The sequence below is a fragment of the Pongo pygmaeus genome, chromosome 10, assembly GCF_028885625.2.
Source record: "Pongo pygmaeus isolate AG05252 chromosome 10, NHGRI_mPonPyg2-v2.0_pri, whole genome shotgun sequence".
Classification (NCBI taxonomy): Eukaryota; Metazoa; Chordata; class Mammalia; order Primates; family Hominidae; genus Pongo; species Pongo pygmaeus.
The window spans coordinates 124,406,564-124,431,287 of record NC_072383.2 but is presented as its reverse complement, the minus strand read 5'-3'; the positions used below and the strand labels follow the sequence as shown (position 1 = coordinate 124,431,287).

The window sequence follows — 24,724 nt, the reverse complement described above, 5'->3', positions numbered from 1 at the left end:
TGTTTGGAAGTGCCTTTACAGAGACATTAAATATACGGTGGAACATACACAACAGATCATACTGAAACCATAGGTAATATAATGAGATAGATACATTATACAAAAAGGTATATAGAAGCACAATGTTATAACAGCATGCTCTGTTTATAATATCTGGCGTTTACCAGGGAACAAGAATCCAATTCAAAAACGTGGAAAGTAAGGGATAACACCTTTTCAAATGCCAGACAAAACTTGTCCTCACTGTTTGCTGCCTTGCAATCACCCCAAAGCACACTACTGGCTGGGCTGTGTAGGTTTGGCCACTTGCTATGTTCTGCAGCTGAGATCCGGTCCACCTGCCTGAGAAGAGTCTGAGGCTGGGAACTGATACCTAAGATGCACATTTCAATTTTGAGACAACAGCATGCCCTGTAGATACACATTATACATGAGCAGTATTGTAAAAATTATTTGCCATGGGAAGACACACACTACCTCCAAGAGCACGGGTCTGCTGCATGATACGCGCTATGTGGATTTGACTATCTTTCAGTGTTTTATAGCCGCTTATTTTTCCCTAGGTTTGATCATTTCCTTATGACTTAATTCTCCACTCTCAGCCTTTCATAGTTGTGGTGTTTGCTTATGCCCACAATAATGTGTGGGGAATACCTCGAAGACCCCTGTAATGGAGGTTGGACAATTGGTTTCGTTCTTGGAATCCACACTGAATGGGTGCCCTTGCTAGAAGTCCAAAATAAGGGTCACAGCAGAGGATAACTACAGAAAGGAAGTCACTTGGTGATCAAGTCCCTCCATGGGCCAGTTCATCTTTGGGCATGTGAACTGGTGGCTCTGGGGTAATTCACTGCATTGCAGCAACTGAGACGGCAATAGGTCCGATGGACACTTCCAGGTGTGCCCGATGGAAACTGTCACCAACCAGATTAATGAAATGAGAAGGCTGAGTGCCTGGGCCAGTGTGCTTATCAGTGCCAGATGTGTGCTCCTTCTCAGCCTGTAATATTCATGGAAATGGAAAATGCTTCTACTATGTGGGAAATACATAGATAAAACAGAGATCCTAAAGCGGTTATGATGGAGGAAAAAGGCACGCTCTTTGAGGAAGCATCTCTAAGTGAAATAACTATATCATATGGTCAGTGTTGACACTGGCATTCTGTTATTTCATTCAGAAAGTCAAATTCTTACAAAGGAGGTAACAATAACGTGGCAGACTATTTCAGTTCCAGCCTTATAATGGGAAACAGAAAGTCTCACTTGCTTTTTTGGCCACAGGAAGTACAGAAAGATGTGTCAGGTCAAAAGTTATTTCGGCCATCCCAAAGAAGTAATATTTCCAAGTAGGTTTGAAAAAAATCAGCGTCACATAGACCCCAAATCCCAAAGCGGCATCCATCTCTCTGTTTGTAAAGTGCTTTACTCCAATGGGCAACTTAGATGTATAGAGAGGTCTTCTATCCTCTCAGTTCCTGCAGCATCTAAAGAGACTCCCGTGAGACTCTTGTCATTAACATGAAATTACAATGTTTCATTTGAACAACTGACCAAGAGCAGCAATTAAATCCAAAGAAATTTTAAAGGCATCTCATAGAATATGAAGATTGTCCAATATTGTAAGTTGACAATATTATTGCTTGCTTGGACTGGGAAGATAATTTCCCTAATGAACTTGAACTGTTATTTCTTATCTGGAAAATGATGGTGTCCTATTTATCTTGAGTCATGGAATAGTCTATAAACACAGTCACCCAGATGAAAATGTTTCTGCGCTTTTTTTTTTTGTATTTTTAAAAATTTCTAAAAGCAAACAACAAAAAAACTTCAGAACCTATCTCAATTGTATAAAACCATAAAGAAACTAACAGGCATTAAGGATTTCAATACCAAAAAATTTCAAATGCCGTGTTTACATTTTGCACTCACACACAAAACCTAAATATAAAGCGTTCATTCTTTTACAAATCTTATTTCAAACTTTCTTTTATCCTTCTTTTTTTGAAACATATTTTACTAAACTCTATATATGCATGCACACTGAGATCTGGGGAGAACTGGTTAAGTTCTTTTTGTTTTTCTTGTTTTGTTTTTGAGACAGAGTCTCGCTCTTGTTGCCCAGGCTGGAGTGCAGTGGTACGATCTTGGCTCACTACAACCTTCACCTCTCAGGTTCAAGTGATTCTCCTGCCTCAGCCTCCAGAGTAGCTGGGACTACAGGCATGCGCCACCATGCCTGGATAATTTTTGTATTTTTAGTAGAGACAGGGTTTCACCATGTTGCCCAGGCTGGTCTCAAACCCCTGACTTCAGGTGATCTGCCCCCCGGGCCTCCCAAAGTGCTGGACCGGTTGAGTTCTGTGTCAGTGCTCCCATGTTCCCAGGGAAAAGACAAGGAGGAAGATGTTAGTGGAAAACAGTTGCCCAAAGTGCTGAGAAGCAATTCTGATGGGGCTGGGGTTTTGCGCCTGGGAGCACATTTTTGGCTCTTTTGCTGCCAATAGTTTAGAGGCAGGAAATCCTGCCTCAGTTTCACAAAGCCAACTCCTGTGTTTACACCCAGTTACTTGAATGATGTCTGGAGGGCCTGGAGAAAGACTAGATTTGGTATTGGGCATTTATTATGACATGTCAAATTATTGCCAAAGAGGCATCCCTATTCATCCTGAAAGCAAGGAGTAGCATTTGCCAGCATGCCAAAATGACTTTGCAGTTTCAAGAAATACACACACACCAACAGAGAGCCTCTAGCCCCTCTAGGGACTTGGCAAGTGTACTGCCCGTCTTTCAGCTGAAACATCTACTTCAGCCTCTCAAATAGAATCCTCACCTGTCCTGTGGTTTTCTTAGGTCTCTAGAGCTCTGCCTGTTCTGGAAACCTCAGCACCCTGGGCCCAGTACAAAGCCCCTGCCCCAAATACATATATAAGACCAAGCCATTGACGAGCAAAGACCAAAGGGTGGACAGAGGTCAAAGGCTCTCAAACACCCGCGGCATCATGCATTTCAGCACTGACTTTCAACATGGTTTGACCCTGGACTGGGCCATGAGAAACAGGAGATCTTTTTCTGAGACATCTGGAGAGAAGCTTTCCCCAGCCTACTAGGATATCAAATAAGAAATGTTTTCAAGGTAAAATATGTTGGCAACTTTTAAGAAATGTTTTCTTTTGATGTCCATTTATTACTGCATCAAGGGTATCAAAATCTCTGGCTGAAAAGAAAAAATAAATCTATATTATAGCCAACCATACAGCTGCTTTAGGGAACATGCAGATAAAACAATGAAACAACTGAAGAATGTTTAAATGTTTATTTTCAGGTTAAAAACGATGTGTTACCCTGTGGTTAGAATATACCTTTATGCTGAAAAATGAAGTCACTTTATTTCCGAAATATTTCCAGAAAAAAAGAAAATGAAAAAATCCAAAAGTCAAGAAGAATAAGATGAAAATGTTCTGGCAGATTCCATCATCAATCCCAACATAAGCCACAGCCTTTCTAGGCCAGAATTCCAAATTCAGTGCATTTCATGTTGTTATTAGGTCTCAAATGTTTTTCCCACTATCAGTTTAGATATTTTTGAGTGGGATGTCTGTACATTTAAAAGCTACAATTTTGCATGCTTTCACTTTAAAAAACTCGGTGTTTCATTATATTGCCTATATTACATACAAAAATATCTGCAATCCATATTTTAGCATAACTTTTCCACCATCCATACCGTCCCTTTACATGACAGGTGATATGCATTACATCACACATATATAATTTTAATAAAAGGGGAGGGTTGCTGAGTTTATAAACCATCTATTGTGTCATTTACAGAGAATGAAATGGAAAATTGAGACCATTTTTAGGTAACTAGAGTAGAAAACACATTGGTGTCCCTGACATGTAGGGTTCAGATGAAACCACGCTCTGTGGTCCTTGCCGTGAGACTGAATAGTTCCCTCACAGAGCCTTAATAGTTCTCTGACAGGGCCCCGACATCCCAGTAATGGGAAGACCCCTTTCTAAAATAATGAAACAAGAATGCTACCAAAATGCACAAAGGTGGACATTCTAAAACTTAAAAGTTAGCAAGTTACAAATTACTTAGTCTACAGATGTGGCAATGGGACAAATATTAATCAACTTTCCCCCTGCATGACTTTATAAATAGAAACTTCTGTCTAGATATTCAGGATTATTATAGTCTGGGAATTTATCCTGGCCAGTGTGCAATATACAACAGCTAGGAAGTCAATTATTCCTTCTCTTGGGACACATGGAGTATTCTGAGGTTTGCTAGGTGTTGTTTTTCCAGGGTAACCTTCTATTGTCTTTTCTTCTTGCCTTCTCTCAAATGCAACACACCTGTGTATTTAAGCAACAGTTCTTTGGTGTGGCAGCTGCTTCTTGATTCCTGTGCTCTGGCCTCTACTGCAGCACATCTGGACCCTGGAGGCAGTGGTTGCAATCCTCAATGGTTCCAGGTCGTACGCTGGTCGTCTAGCGCCTGAACCTCCCTTCATGTGAGCACAGAGTTCACTGTCTGGTGCCTTCTCAAGAGGCTTGCTGATGTCTCCCTCAGCGGGAGTCTGAGCATTCCATTCCCATGGGAGAGGAAGGGACTTTATAAATGTTTGGTTCAGGTTGTTTATCAAGACTAATAATTTGGGTCTATCAGCCATAAAATCCTGGAAAATCCAGGCAAATGCATGGTCCCCAGAAAATTAGATTTCATGGCTTAATAGTTTATGTCTTTACCCCCATTTTAGATATTTTGGGGCACAGCGCCTAATAGTTGTATATTGACTAGCTGGAAAACAAGTTGCTATAACCCATGGTTTATTATCTTCAGGAAATATTTAGAGGAGGAAATACTTTAATGAAATTCTTTCATGAGAAATAGTATCCATGCCAAATCTGAGAACAATTGACAGTCACTGTTGATTCTTACTAAATAGTTTGTTGTCTGGCTCTTCAGTATTCACACACACACACACACACACACACACACACACGGGTATATGTATGTATATGTGTTTATATACATCTGGGTGTGGGTTACATGGTGGAAGGAACCCTTCCCCCATGGCCTTCCATTTGATTGTTATTTTGAACTGACTGGGTTTTAACACAAAGGAGCAAAGGTGGCTACACAGGAGCTGTATCACTCAGGGTGACTCTAGGTTATCACAAGAAGCATCTTCAGGACTGCGGCCAGTTTCCAGCCCTGCTGAGAAACCACTGGCATGTTTGAACGCTCCCCAGTTTGCTCCCTGCACCCTGTCAAGCACTGCCATCAGAGGGAATGCTCTAATTTGTATGTTCCTTAATAACACTCTCCATGGCAGGGATAATTTCCTTCACCTCCTCCCCAGTTATACCCCCTACCCAAAGTCTCACTTTACCAGTGGGCAGGACCCTGCTGTACGTGTGTAAGAGATTTCCTCCCCGTTTCAGCGGAGGTTCTTCATTTTCAGAAATGAATTCCCAGTCTTTCTGGAATGCTAGCAATGGAGCCGACTCACCTGGATAGCTATGTGTCAATCAGTGCATGAGCTTTCTTCGGTCCTGTATGGTTGGCTCTGAGCTACCTCTGCACCAAACTCTTTGAAAAGCTTTTGGCTGACTGAGGAATCTTCCCATAAAGTGTCAGCCATCTCTCTGCAAGCTCCTTTTGCAGCTAATGCCTGGCTCTCCTCGCTTCCTTATCCCATCAAACTGAACTATTTTTGGAACTTCACCAGCTTCGGTTCCTAAGCCCCATTTTATAGAACTAACTGAACACTGGGTTCTGGAGGTCAGGCCTACATCACTTGCAATTTCAGCACTGTTCACAAACACACTACAGTCCTGTGGGCCAGAGATACAGGAAGAACTTTTTGGCTGCCACGTCATGGCTAGAGGAGGCTGTGTTGCCATGTTCCCATCCAAGGAAATCTCTAATAAGAGAACAACTGAACGCCTCTCCTTGGATTAGCTCAGTTATCAGCCATTTGGAGTCAGGGCACTGCTTCAGGTGACCTCCTGCAGATCCTTCATACTTTGGGCCTTTAAAATTATATTTCTTAGAGATGCAGATGGCTCAGTAAAGCTCATAATGAGGCATACTAGTCCAGTGTCTACATTTCCAATAATATAATCTTAATAAATATGTCATCACATTTTGCTAATCTGAAATTTTTGCCTTAAGACCATTCATGATGCTATTAAAATAACATTTTTATTTAAACATTATGCAGGAGTTGTTTCTTTTTTTCTCTTGCCATTTTGATTTTTCAATAGCTGTGGTTTTTAATTTTTTTTCTATAATAGCTGCTTCTTGAGTTCTGGAATAGTCATTTATTTGTATGGATTTTGGGGGGAAACCCACTGCTTCTCTCCACAAATGCACACCCTGTCAATGTTTTATCTCTGCCAGAGTCATGACTGAGCTTTTTTTTTTTTTTTGTCATTGTATGGATGGATTTCTATATATTGCTAACTTGAAATGTCATTCCACTTATTAAAAAAAAAAAAACTTTTGTTCTAGTAAAATGGAAAGTGTAATCTGCATCTATTTCCTAGGCAATTTCCTTTCTGTGTAGGTCAATTCTACTTTAAGACTTCAGTTTGGATAATAAATTGTGTTGGCCACAAAGCACTTGTATAAATACAGCTATGTTGGGGCCTTTTTACCCTCAGAAATGCACTCCAGGAGTTCCCCATGAGTTTTCAACAAGCAGAGAATAAAAATAAATGTTTGTGATTGACAACTTTTCTCCAAATTTTTGAAACTTCACGTAGAAAACTGTAAAGAGATGGCCCTCCCTCACTGTATATTAACATTTTAAGTAAAACCCTTTGTCCCAGTGTTATATAAGAAAGTTCAACAACAAAAGGAAGGAAAAACAAAGTGAGAATAAGCTTCTTGGATACCATCCCTAGATGATGAAGTGCAGAAAACTGGAAAAACCTGACATCCTGCATGGAGACCCAGGAAATAACATGGCATGGCAAATCCCAGGGAAGAAAACTCATGTGTAAATCAAACAGAGCTCAAGGAAAAGACTGAAATTTCTTCTCTTCATGTTTCAAAAAGAATTCCAGAGGGCAAAGGAACAGGTGCAGGTGCAAATGTATATAAAAATAATGAGCAGCGCTCATGACAAATCAGGATAGCTACATTCAGTCATCTTTCATGTATGTCTGAACTCAGGCCAAGGGGCAATAAGTGTCCACTGTGCTTTAAAAGGTCTAGGAATAGAAAAATCAACACCCAAATCTTTTCTAATTCCACATGGCCGTTTGTCACGAGATGACTAACAATGTCTGTGGGGTCAGGTTTAATACATTTGCACTGAGCTCGTACCAGGCAGTCCATAAAACTGTTGTCTTAGAATTTCTCCAGTCCCCACATCTGGCTGTTTTAGAGGCATTTCCAGACTTAAAACCCAGCTTCTATAGCTCTCCAGACCTCTTTTACCTGCTTGGAAATGAATCCCACCAGACCTCCACAAATCAAACTTTGTTAAATCATCCCCTATTGCTGATCAAACTCACTGCTTCAGCATTCAAAAAACAGAAGGCATAAAGGTGAATACAAACATAAGAAAGGAGTTTACATCTGGTCTTGCAGTCTTTCCATATAGTCTCTAAAGTCCTGTGAATCCCCCAGCCCCATATCTTGGCAGACCCACTTGATGTTATCATCGCTGTCAAACAGGATGGAGTTGGTGTATGGGCCGCCGTCCTCTGGGAGGATGGTGGTGTAGGAAGTGAACTTGACTCTCTTCCTCTTTGGGCCCGAAGAATTCATAGGTTCATTTTTAATTTCTTTCTCATAGACATAGTCAGAGGGTCTGAGTAGTTGACTATGAAAAGTCTTCTGGGAACTGCCGTTCAGAAGGAAGTTCCTCTCCTCGAACTGCAGGCCCCTGTCTATCATGGTTGTGCACTCCTCAGATGGGAGTGTAATGTCAACAGGGTTCTCCAAAAGTTCCACTTCATTCCCAAGCCAGACCCAGTCGTGGGAATGGGGCATGTTGCCCTGCTCACTCACAGCAAACCTTTTGTGTCTGTATTTCCAGGCAAATGCCACGCAGTTGATCAAGAAGACCAGAATCGCCAGGCAGAAGACGCAGAGCAGGGCATACATGCCAATCTCCAAGTCCGTTAGCCCCCTTGAGGTCACTGTGAGGTCACTAGGATTATTGGGGTCCGGTGACTTCCCTTGAGTGGGGAAGCTTGTAAAGGCATCTGGACCACCACTTTTGAGTAACTTATTCTTCCCTTCCATGGGAGACTGGGGGGTTGTGCTTTTGTTGGTACTTTCCTCTTGGCCAACAGGTGTGCCACGGTGGAACCATTCCTGGACTGCTCTCTCCTGGTTTCCTTCGCGCTCTATGGAATTACTGAGGTGGTCTTTATATTCCCGATTTATGCCCTCAATATCATTGCTGCCTCCTTGGTGCTCATCACTACTTGGTTCGAATTTGACCTTGACGTTTCCTTTACCCACGGCAAGAACACTCTTCCTCTTGGTCTTCTGACAAGGTTCACTTATCATCATTTCTAACTTAATCAAAGGCCCTTGTCCTTCACCCTCTGCAACCACAATCGGCCATTTGGACTCAAGGTTTGCCTGGACAGACACCACCATTTCATCCAATGATGAGACAGCAACAGAATAATCCTTAGGATCGTAAATGTCTAAAGGTGTCACCGAACCATCACTGAACAAAATCCAAGAACTTACTATTGCTTCCTAAGGAAAATGAAACCAAAGCATTACGTTATAATCAGATTCCTTCAAATTTGAAAATATAAGTACAATTTCCTATATAAATTGTTTAAATATAAGGAGAAGATTTCTATAGTTTTATAATCTTGAACAGTTCTTGTTATGCCTTGAACTGGTTGAACCGGCATCAATAATGTGTTGTAGCCTCACTGGTACAAGGAATAAATAATATACTTTAACGACTGCATTAAACCACAAATTAATTTATTACATACATACAATAGAATTTGACTTTGACCTTTTTAAAAACATTTTGAAAGATCAGGCAATTTATCTGAATCAGTTTCAGGTGCAACAAATCAGGCTACTGCTCAAGATAATATCACTTTGAACACTCTTCATTAAGAAGTCAGTGGTGACGTAGCAAAACATGCACTGGCTGGAAGGACTCGGGAAGATGCATGGTGAGGCTGGCTGGCTTGAATGGCACAGTGGCTCTGGTATCTTTAGAAATAATTTATAGAAGTTTAGAGATGGGAGGACGTTTTAGAGTTGACCATAATTATTGTAAACAGTAGCAATTTGGTGCCTGTTAGCCATGCTTAAGTAGCTGAAATGGAATTTCCAAGTATCAAAAACCACCTGCTTTGGCAAAGGTGAAAACACGTGATCCTTTGGTCACAGTCTAGCAGCAGGCTGTGCCTGTCACAGATAAGCCCAGGGCAAAGCAAATGGTGTATGGGGATGTGGTTGGCGTGGAAAAGCACATAAGAGGAAATGTGTGTAAGCCACTGAATACTCTTCTCGGAGACAGGGCAGCCTGGATAAGAAGCAAGAAGCTTCAAGAATCCCCAGTCCTCGGCATGAGGGCTGTCCTGCTCTCCTTCGTGGGATGTGCTAACCGAGAGAGAAGTCGTCTCCACTGACCAGGGACACAGGGCCCCTGGGACACTCACCTGCTGTGGGGACTGAAGAACATCCATGGCGGCAGCTGTGGAGACGATGGCCCTTTTGTCTGCTCGGTGTGGCTGCAGGGAGAGAGACACGCCAGCTACGAGCTGCACTCCCAGCTCCGCGATGGTGACTCGGTCGTCCAGGACGATCACCGTCTTCTCAGCCAGGATGGAGTCAGACAGCGGCGAGAGGACCTGAAAAGTCAGCAAGGAGACTCATGCATCTCTGCTCCTCATGAGCATCATGAATCCCTTAACTGGGGATCCCAAGAAAGTGCTCTCCCAGCCCTTGGCTTAATGCATGCACCTGTGGGAACCGGTTAGGAAAGTGTTATGCTGTTGTTCAATCACACTTCACAATTATAAGATTTTTATAAAGATCATCTTGGTCTATTTACTTTCCTCTGATTTCTGTCATGATAATAGCAGTGTATTTTCTGAGAGAATCTCGATTTAATTAAGAGGCAATAATAAAAAACTGTCCACTGATATTAGGTACTCAAAGAGCAACATTTTCCCAACAACTAATATTTAGGATGGCACAGCTGGCCTTAAAACAGGGCAGGCATCCTGTATCACTCAGGTGGACCCAATGTAATCACATAAGTCCTTAAAAATCAGAGACCTTTTCCTGGCTGGGGGCAGAAGGGGAAGTCAGAGATTCACAGTGTGAGAAGGACTCCATCCAGCCATTACTGAAGGCGGAAGGGACCACGTGACAAGGAATACAGGTGGCCTTGGAGCAGAGTGACCCCTGGCTGACAGAGTGCGAGGAAACAGGGACCTCGGTCAGTCCTAAAATCACGAAGAACTAAGTTCTGCCAACAGCCTGAAGGAGCTTGGAAGCCAAGCCTTTCCCCAAACTCCCAGATAAGAGCCCAGGCCAGCCAAGACCTGGAGTTCAGCCTCATGGTGCCCTGAGCACAGAATGCAGCAGGCCCACGCGGATGCCTGACCTGCGGAAATATTAGCTGACTAACGGGTGTTTTATAAGCTGCTAGTTTGTGGTAATTTGTTACACAAAAATAGAAAACACAGAACATACCATGTTTCATCCAGCATTGCCAAAAATATAGCTTTGGCTACAATAAAATCTGACGTAGTTAACTCTGAGCAGAAACATTTTAAGTTTGTATAAGGAAATATTCTGCACCATTTCTGCATAATTATCCTGTCAAATTGGCGAGAAAATAATTTAACTATCACTATGATAAAGAATAGCTACGGATTATTATATTTTAAAAAATTTTTGTCTACTGTACAAGGTATGATAGAACTAAATGGTTAAACTTCAAGGTGAGGAGGAAAAAAACTAGCTTTCAGCAGTACAACCACCTTCTATTGGTGATACACAAAATGGAGAGTATGATGTTGGGGAAAAGATTATTTATACTACATGTTTCGTTTAGCCTTCTTGGTAAAAGGGATTAGATATTTTTCTGAACTCTCTAAAATACAAAAATTAATCTGAGTTTAGGTATTAAAATTGGTGAATGCTCTATTGCTTCTCAGGATTCTCTTACAAACAGATGCAATACATGCACAGTGACACACGTTGATATGCATGTCCACGTGCACACGTTCACAGAGACACACATCTGCACAACAGCATCTACCTGGCCACTCATCAACACAGAGTGGTGTTGGGCAAAGTGGCAAGGCGTGGCGGCGTGTACCTGCACCGTGGTTATTCCCGGCTCCCGACCAGCCAGGGTCCTGCCGTCCTGTAACTGAGCGATTTTCGGCTCCTCCACCTTCATGAACTCAGTCACAAGGTCAGTGATGTCAAACTGCCAGTCGGGGCCCAGCATGTAGGTCAGCTGCCCTAAGTCAGGTGACTCGGCCACAAACTGGGTGAGGACACGCACCGTGGCGTGCTGGTACTGCAGGGAGCAGCCTCGTCCCTTCTTCTCCTCATCGTCCTCATCATCACTTTCCCGGGTAGGCCTGGAGCACAAGGAATCAAAACAGAACAAAGTCTTCATTGTTAAGAAGTTTTCCTTCCTGTGTCCATGTGTTCTCATTGTTCAATTCCCACCTATGAGGGGTGGTGGGAGGGGGGAGGGATAGCATTGGGAGATATATCTAATGCTAGATGACGAGTTAGTGGGTGCAGCGCACCAGCATGGCACATGTATACATATGTAACTAACCTGCACATTGCACACATGTACCCTAAAACCTAAAGTATAATAATAATTAAAAAATAAATACATAAATAAAAGTGATATTGTAAAAAAAAAAAAAAAAAAGAAGTTCTGCATGCCCTTGTTTTTCAGATTCTAGGTGAGCCCACAGAATGAAATGAAATGGTCTTTCTCCTGCAGGACCTGCTCAGCCATCTATCCATTCCCTCTTCATTCATTCATTCCACAAGCACACTTTGGTGAGGATGATGTGCTTTGTGCTTGCAACAGGAATGGCAAGGGCAGCTCCTGCCTCCCTGACCCAGACAGAGGCTGAGGCTCTGGTCTTGGTGTCCTGGAAACTGGTAATTTTAAAATCATTCCCCTGTGGGATGGAGGAACCTAAGATATGAGTCAGAACTGCTGTTTGGATTCATTTTGACTCCTCCCATTGGACCTCATGCCAAGTTCTCTACCCTCTCACAGGCTCAGCTACCTCACCTTGGAAATGAACATAGGAACAGCTGGCCCCCTTTTCTCTCTCATAGTTCCACATGAGGACCAAGTATGTCAAAGTATGATGACACCTCAGAAATGGCCCTTTAGGAACCCCAGACCAACCAGGAACCATCAGCAGTGGATGGTTCTAACACCCGACCTCCTCATCAGCTGAGGCCCTCGAGTCTGTACAGAAAGAAGCAGCTTCCTGAGCTTATGGCCCTAAAGTTTGCCAAAGGATCCTCTCCTTCCACTGTCCTACCCTAATCTAAAATCACTGCTCTGTGAGCAAACCTGCTCATGCTACTGCTAAAACATCTGAAATGTGTCTCTCCTATTGCCTGTCCCGGCTTCTCCCTTCCTTCCTTCTGGCTCTGGCCCTTCCTCTCTCCTTGGCACCTGTTATCCTCTAACCTCCACCTGTCCACAATCCACCCTGAGAAAGCCAATCCTCAAGAAGTAGCAGTCTTGTGTCCCTTTATGAGAGTGCTTTGTTTGGTGACTACTGACCAGTCTGTGCCCTCAGTGCCTGGGGATTCCATCAGGGGAGAAGGGGAGTGATTCATCCATGCTGAATTAGACCTACTGTCTGTCCTCTTCCACGTGCTTACATAAGGATGAGAGCGGACATCCATCGCCCACGCAGCACACAACAGCCGTGCATATTTAATTCAGGTAATCTTCACACACCCCCAAAGAGCGAGGTTGAATTATTTCCCTGATCTTACCAAAGAGGAAACGAAGACATGGTTTGTGCGGCCGCTCAGCCAGGGCCACACAGCTAGTTGTCTCCCAAGGCAGGGCCCACACAGCCAGACCAGCTGCCCCATCATGTGTGTCCCCTTCCTTTATATAGCTAAGTCCATTCATCTTCTTAACAGCTATGAAACATGTTCTTATTTTTGCATAAAGAAACCAGGCTCAGAGTGGTGAATATGTAGCCCAGATAGCTGGCAATTAGCAGGTCTGGATACAGCTCCATTTGACTTCTGAAACCCACCTTCTTTACTATATGACATTCCGCCTCCCTGAAAGGTCTGAGAACCATTTATAAAACGATAGAAAAAATTTTCACCAGCACAATAGCGTAACAATTTTGGTTTCCCAAAGTAAGAAATGAATATCTCCATGAGTAAGAGAGATGGTGTTAGGTGGCAAAGAAACATAGCATTCAATTAAAAAAAAATGAATAACATACTGAAAAGTTGTTCCCATTTTATTTTCCAATCCTTCTGAATATGTCACAGGGAATGTCTCTGTTCTGTGCTAGGATGTCTTTAAAGCTTCTTGGAACTAACTACTTTCCATTAGTTAATAAAGACAAGCTCACATAGGCAGGCAACAGTGTCTACTCAGAATTTAACAACATTGTTTAATTTTCTTTGCAATAATTTTAGGTTAAATTTATTTTATGATAAATGACACTAGTTGACCATTTGTACTAGCAATGGGAAGTTTCCTTTAAATTAATGGGTAAAATTTAAGAAGAAGACCACTAGGCTTGTGTTTCACTAAAATGTGGCAGTATCATAACAATGGTCAATGAATATATGAGATTTTATAAATCTTGTAGTAATGAAACAAAACAATCCTGTTATTTTAGGACAGATTGTATCCTATTCGTTTATTTAAACTTTTAATTTCAAAATAATTACAAATTCACTAAAAGCTAAAACAACAACGACAACAACAACAAAAACAAAAACAAAAAAAAAAAACAGGAGATTTTATATACTCTTTACGCAGTTCCCTGAAGTTAGCATCTTCCTAACTATAAGAAAATATCAAAACCAGGAAATTGGCAATGGTATACATAGAGCTTATTAACATACAAGCATAACTTATTACAGTCTAATGATACCAAAGCTACTTTGAGTGTAGATACCTTAGTTCCCTGTAAGTCCCATTACCCCGACCGCTTTTAAGAATACAATTGTTTTAAGTATGTTTTTCTGTCTGTCCTAAGTACCACATCAGATGTCATAATTTTCCCTTTGAATACCAAACATGATGTAAAAAACTGATGCAAAGGAAAGTCTATCCTATTTCACAGTGTTTTTACTCATTCTATCATTCTTCTTTCCTTTCTGAAGTTCCAAATCCTTTTCCATTATAATTTTTTCTGTTCCATTAGCCATGCTTTAAAGGTAGGTCTCCTGAAACAAACTCTCCAAGTTTTTGTTCATTTAAGAATGTCTTTATTCTCCTTTCTTTTAGTGCCTGAAAAATGTGCCAAGTCCTTCTGGCCTCCGTGGTTTCGGGCGAGAAATTCATTGCCATTCAAATTGGTATAACCTCTCTCTGGATGTTTTTAAGACTTTCTTTGTCTTTAATTTTCAGAAGTTTAATTACAATGTGTCTTCACATGGATTTCTTTGGGTTTATCATGTTTGTGGTTTCCCAAGCTTTTTGAAACTATGTGTTTATGTCTCTTGACAAATTGAAGAGGTTTTCAGCCATTATTTCTGCAAATACTTTTTAAGCCTGACACCTTTTCTCCTCTTGTTCTCGGATTCTAATTACGGGAATCCTAGATCTTTTGTTATGGTCCCACAAGTCCTTGATGCTCCGTTCCCTTTTTCCCCCAAGCCTATCTTCTCTGTTATTGAGATTAAGTAAATTGTATTGTCTGTCCTCAGGTTCATTGATTTTATCCTCTGTCATCTCCACTGTACTGCCGAGCCTATTGAGGGCTTTTGTTCCCCCTGTTTCCTATATTTTTCTATAATTTACATCTGGTTCTTTTTTATAAGTAATGTTTCCTTGATGAGATATTTTCCATTTTAATTGGTTCCAAGGCTATTTGTAATTTCTTACTGAAAGCTTTTCTTTTTTCCTTTGGTATGGCTGCTTTAAAATCCTTGTCAGATATTCTAACATCTGATTTATCAGGGCACTGCCATCAGTTGATCGTCTTTTCTCATTCAAGTTGTGGTTTATCTAATTCTTGGTATGACAAGTGAATTTTTTCAGTTATATTCTGGACATTTTGTACATTATGACAGGAAAACCTGGGTGCAGCTGAAATCTGTTGTAGTTAAATTTGCTTTGTTTTAGTGCATATGTCCTAGCCTACTTTTGTGCACTTAGGTTCTAATGAAAATTTGCCTTGAGAGCCCTCAGGTGCTATTCTGGTCTGTTTTGTTCCCCTGGCACTGTGGATTCCCACAGTGAAGCAGGAATCCCACTTGAATCCCTCTGGGTTTGCCCATAGGAGACAAGGGCACTTCCCTGGGCTGGGTGGAGGCTGGAAGACGTCAGGCAGGCAGGCAGGGCAGTATCACTTCCCCCAGCGGCCCTTCAAGTTTCAGCAAGGGTTTTCGAGATCCACCCTTGGCCTTTTGTTTAAAGCACACTTTTCTGACAGTGAATCTCTTAAAATTTCTTCATCATTTGCTGTCTGGAAATACTGAAAATTTCAACATCATCAGGTCCCTGTTTCTTTTTGTCTCATAGCCCTTCCAAAATTTTCTCTCTCCTTTTGCATTCTGCTATTGGCAGCAAGATGAATCCAAGTGCACATTCAGTAGTTTGCCTGGACTTCTCCTCAGCTAACTATCTGACCCCACTTGCTTTCCACACACCTGCAGGGCACAATCTTGCTAAGCACTCTGTCACCACCTAACCAGAATCCATGCTCCTCACCTCCCCCTGAACCCTCACTGGCAGCGTTTTTGAAGTTCAGATTTCTACTTCCCATTTGTCCACAATGATCTCGGCTTTCTGTAAGGAGACTTGGGATTTCTCCACAATGATCCTCATGCATCATGTACAACGTCTTTAACACCCATGTTTCTACTAACAATCTGTTCAAGGCAATTGAGGCTTTTTCCATTATGCTCCTCAAAATCTTCCAGCCTCCACTCACTCACTGATTCCAAAGGCACGCTCACATTTGAAGTATGAGTTACAGCTACACTCCACCACTGGGCAACAGGCTCTGTATTAGTTTTCTATTGCTGCATAACAAATGACCACAAACTTCATGGTTTAGAACAATGCCCACACCAACACACTCACAGTTCTGCAAGCCAGTAATCCAGGCAGGCTCAACTGAATTCTCTACACAGAGATTCACAGGTTCAATATTAAGGTGTCAGCTGGGCTGGTCTCTTATCTGGAAGTGCTAGGGAAGAATCCACTTCTAAGATCAGCCAGGTTGTTGGCAGAATTCTGTTCCTAAGGTTATAGAACTGAGGCCCCATTTCCTGGCTGGTTGTCATTTGGAGGCTGCTCTCAGCTACTAAAGATTACCCACATTCCTCAGCAAGTGGCTCAATCCACCTTCAAAGCCAGCAGTACATCACCAAGTTGTTCTCATCCTCAAATCTTCCCAACTCCCCCTTCTGCTACCAGTTGGCAGGAACTCTCTGCTTTCAGAGGGCTTATCTGTTGGGTCCCACCACCTGGCTAATCTCTGTATTTTAAGGTCCATTGATTTGGGATTGCAGTTGCATCTGTAAAATCTCCTCCCAGCACTACCAGATTAGTGTTTGAAGAAGCAGGAGATGGGGATCACGGGGAGGGACAATTACCTTTTTTTTGAGACAGAATCTCGCTCTGTCGCCCAGGCTGGAGTGCAGTGGCACGATCTCTACTCACTGCAAGCTCTGCCTCCCGGGTTCAGGCCATTCTCCTGCCTCAGCCTCTCAAGTAGCTGGGACTTTAGGCACCCACCACCATGCCCAGCTAATTTTTTTGGATTTTTAGTAAAGACGGGGTTTCACCGTGTTAGCCGGGATGGTCTTGATCTCCTGACCTCGTGATCTGCCTGCCTTGGCCTCCCAAAGTGCTGGGATTACAGGCAAGAGTCGTCTTTAGAACTGTCTACTATAGTATGTATCCATTCACTGAGTTCTTGGGACAACCCTTCAGTAATGTTATCATCCCTAATTGATAGATGAGGAAACTGAGAAAGAGATAGGTTAAATCACATGTCCAATGTCACACAGGTACAAGTTGTAAAGCTGGGGTTAAAATTCAGGCAATAAAATGAAGAGTCTTGCCTGGCGCGGGATGGTGGCAGAGAACAAATCAGGCAGCCTTATCCCACAGCCCATGGTCTTAACCACTGTACTGTGCTCCATGGAGGAAGGCTGACATTTACAAGCAGGGGAACTGAGAGTGAATAACATAGGAATGAACAATAGTGAAGTGAGTAGGGAATGGAAAATAGCTATGTCCTAAATGCCACATCTTGTGCTAGGTGCTTGTTATGTATTGCATTCGTTTTACTGAATCCTAGCAACTATTCTATGAGGTTGTTACTATTATTATTATTATCATCTTCATTATAATTTCCTCATGTCAAGGTGCTAGTAAGTACTCAAGTCAGATCCATCTGAACCCAAAGCCCAGACCACGCTTCCCACCGTGGATGTTGTTTCCCAAGGGCTTGAGTCCCTGAGGGTCAGTTTGCCTCCCACAAAGATCTGGGCCCCAGGAAAATCGGATCCACAGCCTTCTCTTTGATTCCTCACCTTCTGTTGGCAGCAACCGGGATCCTCCAGCCCTTGATCTGGCTCAGCTCAGTGTCTGAGATCTCAATCTGCAGGGGGAGCCTGGGCGCCCAGACAGTGACCTCGAACTGGGAGGTGAAGTGCTGGTGGGTGAAGTTCACAATCGTGTCCACTTTGCTCTTCATTTCCTTCCCATTCACAAAAATGGAATCACAGTTGTTGGAAACCTTTGGGGAGGAGGTAGAACCTTGAGATGCATCAGTAGGAAAAACACAAGCAAAAACCAACAACAGTGAAAGTTCATGAACTGCAGCAGCTCTGATTTATTAGACACCAAAACAACCCGATGAACAGAACTTGTACAAAAGGTAATTTGTAGGCACTAATTAGTGACAAATACTGACAAATAGACTACAGGAAAACTATTTTGTATTACAAAATACTGACAAGTAAAACCATTACCATAATTTAATGGAGTTATATAACCTCTGTTGCCTTTTGTGTGTATGTGTGTTTTTCTTTATCTTACCTTTTTTATGTACTCAAACGATCACTAATCAAACCCCAGGTGCCTCATAGTTCACTCTTGCACCATATCTGAAGATGCATAAAAGGTTTTTATGTTACTGAAAAAGCACATTATTCAAGCCATACTGAGGATCTCTGAGAAATCAGGAGAGCTTTGCACTAGATTAAAATCCTAGTAGGCAAAATAGTTGTGAAATGCATTAGAAACATGGATATAATTATTTTTGCCCCATTCAGCTATAATTTTGCAGGATGAATGTGGCATTTCACCATGGTCTTTTGACTCAGCACTTGGGGCTGGCCTCTCTAATGTGCATGCTTCAGTAGGTTGAGCATTAGACCATTTAAGTCCCTATTTTACTTCGCATTTTCAGGATAAGCAAATAAATTGTTGCGACTTTCCTGGACAATGAGGAAAATGTATTTATGTATCTAGGTGGAGAGAAGAAAGAGGGATCACAAATCATTTCATGAGCAGAGGACAGAAAATAAAAAGTACTGTGTAACCTTTGCATTCATACTGCTGAGGGGCAGTGTCAAGCCTGGGCTGCTGGCAGGGCCCCCATCTCAACTAGTGGAGCCACTACAGCCCCACTTTCGCAAGCCAGAAACTAGGACTTATTCTTGTTGCTTCTCTTCCTCACTTGAATCTGTAACTACAACTCAGGCCTCCCTTCTGAGCCCCAGACACACGTGCCCAACTGCCTGTTTGACATGGTCAAATGAATGGCTCAAGAACAATGTCAGAAGTGCCCACTTCCAAACTTCAAGAGTAAACTTCCAAGTTGTTTGAGATAAATTACCACCTCCCCACCCCCCGCCAAAAAAATGGCACTAATATGAATGTGCTTCCTTGGAAATGAAATCAGCCTTTTGCCACCCAACAGCCCTACACTGTAGCTCGACATGGAAACCAAGGAGAAAACAGCTAATGGGACACTTAAGATTCACCCTGCATCCCCAGTCACAGGGATGGATCCTTGTCACTTCCACTTCTCAACACCAATGACGTCTTTAGGAATCCTTAAGTATAATTAACATAGGCTACTCATTGGGAGATCTGCTGAAATCACTGAGACTTTGACTTGATAATCCCAGTCCACACAGCAATGAACAAGGATTGCTGAAGAGATACTGGAGTCTGGCTAAGTTCATTTTTGGAGCCCCTTTCCTATCCTGTCAGAACTTAGCAGTCCAAAGTATTTTTCCTTCCAGGCCTAAGATGGTAGTAGATAGAGCTACCATTAGGCCTGATAGCTAATGTGTCTCTCATCCCCAAAATTCCAGGGGGAGCTGAATATGGCATTTCTTTAACTTTTCAAATTAAAAAAAGAATCTACTTCTATCCCTCTCTTTGCTTTATTTTATAAAAAGAGAGAGAAGAACAACAATGAAGCAAGCAAATTAGCTGTATTTTAGAGCATGTTTGAGGCAGTTAAATCTGCTTCATTGTGCCCAAGACTGTAAAGAGAATAATCAGAACAAGATCTCCATTCAGAGAAGTCAGAGAAGAAAATGGAGTGAAGGGTCATGTTCTTATTTTTAATAGATGCTGACACAATGCTGAGCCTGACTGCCATCCATTTAGGTACTCAAGGTGTGGAAGCCCCATTATAGAGAAATATCTGCCTTCCCAAGGAAGCATTGCACTAGGAGAAGGTGAAGGCTCAGTAAGACCTCTGATTTCCCCTGAACTCACTGCTTGTTCTGCCTGTGGCATGCAGACTACCTCAAGAGAATGAAGTCCCCCCAACCCTGGTCAGAAAAAAAGAGATTGAGGTCCCCTATGATTTAGAAACCTGCACTGGGGAGTTCTGCTCTCACTTCTCCCTAGCTCAGGTGGTTATCACCTATTGCTAGAACTTTCTAAATCCAATGTTCTGTAGTGCAGACCTCAACCCTCTTGCATTTGTGGAAAATTATGGTTCTCCCTTGTTTACTGCTACCCAACCACCCCCAATCATACTTCAAATCACTCTGAATCACATCCCACTGGAGAGAACACACCAGTTTTGGAAACTGTGAGACCCTTTCTATGTTCATAAGGAATGAAATAATGTAACTGTCTGCATCCTTTTGGAGCACTAGTCTTAAACCTGCCCAATCTTTTAGGAAGTGATGTATAGCCCATATAGAAAAAATAAATTAATTAAAAACATAACAAAGTAAGAGGGCTTAGCAATTCTTTATGTTGACTATCTTTTGAGTTTTTTCTCCTGGGATATGGATACCCTTAAAAAAGTGTATGTCCTCCATTTTAAGTAATTCAGTTAAAACAGCACAAATAAGGCTAATCATACTGAGTACTAAGACTTGAGGTATCTAACAATGTACAAAGGATATATTAGATATACAGAAACCAGAGTTTCTCACTTCATGGTCTCACCAATTACAGATGACCCTCATTATTTGTGGATTCCATATTTCCAAACTCATCTACTCCCTAAAAGTTATTTGTAACCCCATAGTCAGTACTTGCAGTGCCTTTTTGGTCATTTGTGGAATTGCACAGAAAGGGGAAAATTTTGAACCACCTGCCATGCACACATCCCCAATTGAGGTCAAGCAAGTACTCGCTCTGCCTTCTTGTCTCAGCTCTCATTCAAAGACCAGAGCCTGGACAATACAGGGGGCAGTGGAGCACCGTGTGGGAAGCTTCAGCTTGGGTGCTGGATCCAGCAGGACAGAATCTGAACCCCTACTCTGGCACCTATTAGTGAGGCAGCCTCAGACAAATCACCTAACACTTCCAAACTTCAATATTTCTTTTGTAATAGAAGATTATAGACTATTAGAAATGTGTGTGTGTGTGTGTGTGTGTCTATTTCTCCTACAAGCAAAGGTTCAGTACTCGCTAACTCAGCATTCACAGGGATTTTATAACTATCTCAAATAATGAGAATAGGACAGCTCATACTTGTACAGGACCTCATTGCTGCAACACTCTCCTTTCAACACAATAAGTCCCACAGTAATGCCACAAGGTGGGTGCCATGAGACTCATTTTACCTGTACTGAATCCAGCGTAGAGAAAGGGACCGCCTCTTGCACAGCATTTTGCATGTGTCTAACACTGTGAGCCAGCACCTGACTGCTGATTGCTGGCCCGGGGCTGTCTCCTCTGCTTGGATCACCTCTGTCCTCTCCAGGAACTTCTTCTGCTACACCAGATACAATCCAAACGCCTTACAGGGGCCTACCAGGCCCTAATGCCCTGGACCTGCCTCCTCTGGCCTCACCTTACACACCCTCCCTACCCGGCACAGGCCCCTCTTCATGTGTCTTCACTGCTCCCCTGAGCTCTCCTAGGCTTAGCCCCATCCCAAGGCCATGCCATGGTCTTCTGAGGATATGATCTGATGTCCTTCATAAGTGGTTTTCTACTGGCCAATCAACTATGCACCAGCACCTCTGCCCGACACACATACACTTTCCTCTTTTCTAATACTAATAAGGTTTTCTTCAGGAAATCCACTGCCCTCCATTCACCACAGGCCTCCCTTAATCCATCATTAAACCCCCATCTGCTTTGCCAGTGATTGATTTAGGGGAAAGCATGTGCTATTACTATGGCCAGTGAGCTGTGAGAAGGCTACTGGGGCTTCTGGGAAACATCTCCTTGATCAAAGAGACTCACCGAAAGTGGCACCTCCTCCTCCCACTGGATGTTGTCACATAGGAGCTGATGACAGGAACTGCTGCAGGGATCCCAGAGCCCTGAGGGAGCCAGCCGTGGGCCAGGCTGACCCTGGAAGCTAAGGAACCCGGGCCCTTGATGACCTAGAGGAGCCGCTGGACCAGCCCACCTGGACCCCCCGACTTTGAGGCGTTTTATCAGGTGATTGTCGTTCTTGTGGCCAAAGCCATCTTGGTCTATGTGGTTTTGTTACTTGCCACCAAAAGGATTATAAATGACATAGGACTGCATCTCAAATGCCACCCCTCAGAATGTGTTCCTGGAGCCACTCCTAATTTAAACTTGGCACCCGCCTCTGGTCACTATTTTCCTGTATCTAATTTGCTGTGTGTGATACTGTGTACACTGAATTTACAACATTGCTCCATTACTGAGACTCTTCCTATTGCTTATATCATGTCACTTACACTGTATTAATTGCACCAGATTGCTCTGTTATATAATGTACTTCTTCACAATAATTACCACTCTTGTAATGCTCCTGGTTGTTTCTTATCTATCTTCCCCACCTGATGGTAATCTGCTTCAGAACATGGACCTTTCTCCTTTTCCCTGCTGTCTCTGCTAATAGCACAGTGCTGGGCACATAGAAGTTATTCAATAAATAGATGCTGAGTGTGTGAATGAATATGTCACAACTGTTTCCTCTGAGACCCATTCATTTCTGTACACTACCATCAGTAGTGTGTGTTTCTGTAACAAGGCAAAGAAGGTGACTTACACAAGGTTATCATGGTAATGACATTAAGAAAAGTGAAAGTGATTTCATATATTATGAGAGAAGACAGACCAGAAAGAACAAAGCTGATAAATGTGAGGCCTTGGATTCCCAGTGGTCAATTTGGCATTTTAACTCAGAATTAAGATCTCTATGGATGAGGTACATGTGTGTTTTATTGGCAGGGGAAGGAGGGATGTGGGGAGATGACAGGAAGACATAGCAAAATAAAGATCAGAGCCAGATTCCCATCATTCATCTAAATGATACCTTCAGGGGTCTCTGAGCCTCAAGAGGAACATCGAAAACCAAATGCTGTCAATCCTAATATAAGAAGAGCTGAGGGCAGGAACGTGGAGATTGAAAACAGATGATTTGTGTCATGTTAATCTGTGAGCATGTGTGAGATGGCTTGTAAATGTCATCCTGGGAAAGTTGCCTTTAGAGGTTAATATTTTTACTGTCAAATTACACTTTTGCAACTACATTGCTTTATAATAAAAGAGGCTAAAAGGGGCTATCCAGATGGGAATATGTTTCCTTTGGGTATCTCGTAAGACACATCATTTACTTCATGTTCTATTTTAAAAAGAAGCAAGAATTTAATCTGTGCATCAGCCACCCTCTGTGTTTGCCACACTGTTGACCCACCTGCCTGCACTGATGGGAGGCTGACTGCGCATTGGGCTTCCCTCATGACCTCTCTGCCAACCTGAGACACGTGCTGCTATGTTAGAAGAAAAAAAAAAATGCTACAGAATCAGGTAGTATGTTTCTCACAAACTTACAAACAATGCTGAAATTCTATATTAAAATAGGCAAAAAGAATCAAAACTATGTAGAGAAAAACCTTTGATATTCACTTATCATCTGAATCAAACACTTTGTATGTATTACTGAGTTTAGTGAAGTGTACCGTGTCTGAGGCGCAGTATGTACTCAAAAATATTTCTTTTACCTTGAGTTTTTAACTAATAATAAATGCCAAAAGGAATAATAATATCTATCATGTATTAAGTTCTTACTATGAACCCTGCGTTGTTTTCAAAATTTTATGTAGAATTATACCCGTTAACCTCTCCAAATACTCTGTACATTACATTTTTGTCCCTATATTATGGAGGGTAGACTGAGGCCAAGGAGAGGCTGCTAGTTAAGGGATCACAGCTGGTGAAAGGCAGAGCATGGTTTCCCACTCAGTCTCTCTGTGCCAGAGGCCTCCTCAGCACTGTGTTACTGCTTCAGCGAAGCCCAGGCAAGGAAGACATGGCCCTTGCTCCAGAGGGCTACAGGCTGATTGGGAAAGGCAAGACCTAAATACACACATCAGTACTTTTTATTAACCAGATTGAGTTATAATTTATGTGGAATACAGTGTATCCATTTAAAGGATAAAGTTCAATGAGTTTAGCAGTGTCCACCCATGAAAACACTACACAGACAGAACATTCTGTCACCCCAAAAACAGATCCTAATGCATCTTTTCAGTCCATGGCTCCCTCTTCTCCTGGCCCCAGGCAACCACTGATGTGCTTTTCATCACCACAGATTGGTTTTCATTTTCTAGAATTTTATATAAATGGAATCACAATATATGCTCTTTATGTCTAGCTTTTTTCACAAGTATGATGATTCTGAGAGTCATCCTTATTGTTACTTGTGTCAGTGGTTACCCCAGGCTCTTTTCCCTGGTTGCTTTCAGCCACAATGATGGAAATGAAATCCCGCTTCAAGTTGTCCCCTCACTTTGCTTCCAGTTGTCCTGCCTTTCCAGACGGAACCAATGTTCATCTTACATATACTGATTGATGTCTCATGCCTCCCTAAAATGTATAAAACCAAGCTGTGCCCTACCACCTTGGGCACATGCCATCAGGACCTCCTGAGCCTGTGACACAGGCGCGTGTCCTTAACCTTGGCAAAATAAACTTTCTAAGTTGACTGGGACTTGTCTCAGATATTCAGGGTTCATAAAGCTAAAGAAATAAGTTCAGATCTCTGATCCCCTCTCTATGTTGAGTATCCTCTGATC

General features: G+C 42.3%; 1 protein-coding gene across 3 annotated transcripts in view; it reads right to left on the bottom strand.

Moving 5' to 3' along the window:
• Positions 1-3,299: 3,299 nt before the first annotated feature.
• The window catches only part of TMEM132B (transmembrane protein 132B), a 522,146-nt gene continuing 500,721 nt past the window's right edge, over positions 3,300-24,724 (bottom strand). For all 3 annotated transcript variants that reach the window (XM_054444267.2, XM_054444268.2, XM_054444269.2), the window contains 4 exons: positions 17,771-17,976; positions 11,343-11,613; positions 9,670-9,861; positions 3,300-8,737 (listed from right to left, as the gene is read on the bottom strand). In XM_054444267.2, the coding sequence (XP_054300242.1) occupies positions 7,592-8,737; positions 9,670-9,861; positions 11,343-11,613; positions 17,771-17,976 (1,815 nt within the window). In that variant the 3' untranslated portion in view covers positions 3,300-7,591. The remainder of the gene's footprint in view (positions 8,738-9,669; positions 9,862-11,342; positions 11,614-17,770; positions 17,977-24,724) is intronic.